The 3,972-nt window shown below is 38.4% G+C and overlaps 1 protein-coding gene across 1 annotated transcript; it reads right to left on the reverse strand.

The window, feature by feature from the left end:
• Positions 1-1,998: 1,998 nt before the first annotated feature.
• Positions 1,999-3,725, reverse strand: LOC101291133 (protein YIPF6-like). Its single transcript, XM_004296366.1, is given in 6 exon segments — positions 1,999-2,512; positions 3,017-3,091; positions 3,205-3,419; positions 3,422-3,561; positions 3,563-3,605; positions 3,608-3,725. Coding segments are annotated over 6 exon segments (840 nt in total). The 5' UTR covers positions 3,714-3,725; the 3' UTR covers positions 1,999-2,251.
• Positions 3,726-3,972: the final 247 nt, after the last annotated feature.

Below are 3,972 nucleotides of genomic sequence, written 5' to 3' on the forward strand. Positions count from 1 at the left end.
AAACGGTGTGTCTCCCAGAAAATGGACTGGGGAAGAAATTTTTGCAGTGCTTAATGAGTACGATTTTGGGCAACTCAACAATCATCCTAATATTGTGGCAGCAATACCTGAAAGACCCGACATGTACAAATTCTGGACACATAAGAGCATATTCTGGGAACTCCCATACTGGAGTAAGTTGTTGATCAGACACTACCTAGATGTGATGCACATAGAAAAGAATGTTTGCGACAGTATGGAATGTGAAGAATTCTTGAGTAGACCAATTTTCATGACTTCCATTCAAATGCATGACATTCGTTGAATATGATAAACAAAAATGGATCTTTGACCTTCTTACATACCCAATAAAAAAGAAAACTTAAAGGGGTATGAAAGCTTCAAGTTAATGGAAGATTATAGGAAGCATCAAAAGAACATCGTATCAGAAAAAATTAACAAAGAAGACATGAGATATTCATTTCGCACTTGGGCAATGGGTATTCTCTGTTTAATTTTTTATTTAACATGTAATTGGTAATATCAGAAATATAGATCAATGAGTTTCAGTGAAATGGGTTGAAACTGATTAAGGGCAAGGCACAAAGAATTACTAAACAAGATGAACACGAAGGTTGTTTTCTTTTATTCTGCAGTACATTCTTCATGTTTTCCTGTTCTTGTATTCGTATTCTTCTGTTCTTTTTATTTAGTTTTGGTATTTCTCTTTTAATAAAACTCCAAAAACAGTTTAATCTACTTCTTTTTATTTATTTATTTTACTTTTTTTATTAAATAGATATATAATGTCATGTCATCCTCACATTTAATCTAAACCATTGAATGTCATAAAATCTGAAGGCTCACAAATGGTGTAAAAAATTAGTGTATAATTTGTGTCCCTTGAACCGGACTCTTGATATATAATGAGCAAGTCTTGCAATGACTCAAGTATGAAGTCTAGTCTTCGTTCGTATCACCAAGTCATGGTCACAAATTGGAGCTAGGTCTTCCTCAGAATTTTATATTTTGCAGTACGATAATAATGAGTTATTCCACCCTAGTACCACACTTCTCCATAACCACTAACAAATGATACTGGAGTTGGATTTGAAAGAAACATGCAGACTTTTCAGTCTTCAGTAACAGTTCAAAGAGTGATGGCCAACACCAAACTATGGTCATGCCTAGTGTTTTGGTTAAAACTATGACCACATTGTATGGAATGTGTTCATGAAATAAATCGATCCATACTTCAAGCACTGATATTGATTCTTGTGCCCTAGTGACTGAGACTAATATCTTTCTGCCGTTATACCAAAAGGTACCGTGCTCTATTACTTATGTCCAAGTAAAATACTAAAACCAGACAGGAAAAAGCGATACGACCAAATCCTTAATTAGAAGAGTTGAGCTATTGAGTATGCTTGCTGATGAAACTTCTATTGCTCCAAAAAAGTTCTTAGACAAGGTGGGGCTATGGGAATCACATAAACTCCTGTTCTAGTGGGAAGAAAAAAAAAAAAAAAACAACTGTTTTGACTTGATGAACCAGGGCATGATATTTTACTGTTGGCAATTCCAAAAGTTGGTATTGAATTTGAAACCTATCCATCTATTGCCCTCCCTGTGCAAGTGTTGGACATAATGAAGATAAACGCAAAATAAACTATCCCTCAACTAACCAGCTGACAGCTCAAGATGGAAGGAAGATCAAATATAAAGGTATGAGTTTGTAATCGTAAACCTCAACTGCCTAACAAACATTTATAAATATATGTCTCAGAATGTTGATGACAAGAGGGGCATGAACTTCACCCGAGAGAGGGTCTATATACCCCAATGACATGCAAGAATTTTTCCCTCCGTTCCAGATTTTAAAGTTCATATTACAACTTACTTTCCAAGAAACTAATAGTGAAAAAATGGTACATGCTTAAATGCCAGAATGGATTTTTATAACATGATCACTAAAATGACTATGATTGTTCTAAGTTCTAAGATTTAAATCTAAGTTCTAAGTTCTAAAATCTGACAAATCACATTGTAGGTAGTAAAATGTATCACATGTTACATGGAACATGAATGAACTGGTCTCATACCACAACATTCCGAAAGGTATGAACGTGTTATAAAGCATTGAAATCATGTAAGAAGTTTCATACAGCAAATATGATATAGGCAGAAGGAGCTCAGATCCCAAGCAACAACTCAGAAAATGAAGCACCCATAAAATTTCTATCTACTAGCATGCATTTTTAGTTTTGATGTGTTAATCAATGGCAATGATAAGAAAACCAACAGATACATACAGCAAGAAAACTGGGTAAAGTGCAAGAGCTTTTCTCCTGGGGTTGACTGCTGAACTCATGAAAGGATATGCAGACCAAGAACTCCAAGCCAGTGTAATGCTTACTACAACCACCTTCAATATCACATTGTCCTTCACCATACAGATTAAAGCTCCAACATCCAGAGGGAATAAGCAATAACCAAGAAGACTCAGGCTCTGAAAGAAAATTATGTGTCCGCCCTGAAAAAGACCACTTTGTTAAGCTTCATATTTTGTTGGAGAACAAGCTATTTAGCAAACAATAATAAAATCAGCTCTTCATATCGTAATAAAATCAGCACGTAACCTATTACATCGTTTTGTTATAGAAAGATCAGGACATAAATTTCTATTATAGTTTATGAACCACAATGGACCACATGAATACCAGTACTAGAGACCACACTGGCGAAGAACACAACTACCTATCTTGTGATCCACTTATATTACATACCTACACCATAAACTCAACCAGCACTTATTAGATTCTATAACATCAATTCTCATAAAAGAAAAATTAAAAAAAATCGTGAATCAACGACCATAATTCACTATTTGACAAGCATAGTGGTGCTTACACGCATAAATCAGCTCTCCTTACACACATTGTGTGCATACATACAAAGAAGAGTTCTCAAATTCTATAAAATCTCGTAGCAGCATTAACATCTCAAAATAGAAGTACAGAGAGAAAGGAGTTATTACCAGTAGGAGTACATTCAATGTCAAAATCACAGCACCAGCAGCAAGTACAGCAAACGCAACCGCGAAAACTTCAGACTGAAAAAAAAAAAAAAAAATATTCAATTCAATTTCAACATTAGATCATCACCTTAACCTAATCAAAGTAGTCGAGAATTTCAAACAAAAAAGAAAGAAATGAAATGGATGACCTTTTTGACAGAGGCAGACCAGGAGAGAGTGAGGCCCAAGAACACAATGAAGAAGAAAGGGCCCCACAGATCCCAATCCCTGAGAGCCTTCCCGGGGTCCTCACGGTAAGGGTTAGGAAACACGACGAGCTTGAGATTGCTGACGATCCTGGACAGGTCACGCTTGACGGTGTCCCAAACGGGCTCGGTCAAGGTGTTGGGCGGGGAGCCGAACCGGAAGGGGCGCCGTTGGTGGTGGAAGTGGCGGAGGGGACGGGAGGAGGGGCGGGGGACAGATGGCGGGCTTGGGATTGGGCGTTGGAGGAGGAAGGGGGAGGGGGGAGGTTGGATTGGATGAAGGGGGAGGAGGAGACGGGATGGAGGCGCGAGTGGGCTGGGAGGCTTGGCGGGGAGGACGGTGGTGGGCCCGATTGGACGCTGGCGTTGATTAGGTTTTCGATCTCGTCGATGTCAGACTGGGAGGAGGGGTGGAGGGGGACGGTGTCGCTGTGGGAGTGCGAGTGCGACATTTTTGGCCGGGGAATTGGATCTGATGAGTGAAGAGATGGAAGAAGAAAAGGGGTTTTAGATCTAAGCGAGGTGCTACTTCTGTAGGGGTTTTAAAACGTCGTCGTGCAGAGGTTGACGGGGAAATTATATTAATTTTACGTGCGCAAATATGCATATATATGCCTTTCTGTCTGTATCTTTTTTCTTTTTTTTTTTCTCTAATTCATTTAATAGTGCGCGTAAATGCGCCACTGGTTCATATGTTTTTTTTTTTTTGAA

This window comes from Fragaria vesca, linkage group LG4 (genome assembly GCF_000184155.1).
Source record: "Fragaria vesca subsp. vesca linkage group LG4, FraVesHawaii_1.0, whole genome shotgun sequence".
NCBI lineage: Eukaryota > Viridiplantae > Streptophyta > Magnoliopsida > Rosales > Rosaceae > Fragaria > Fragaria vesca.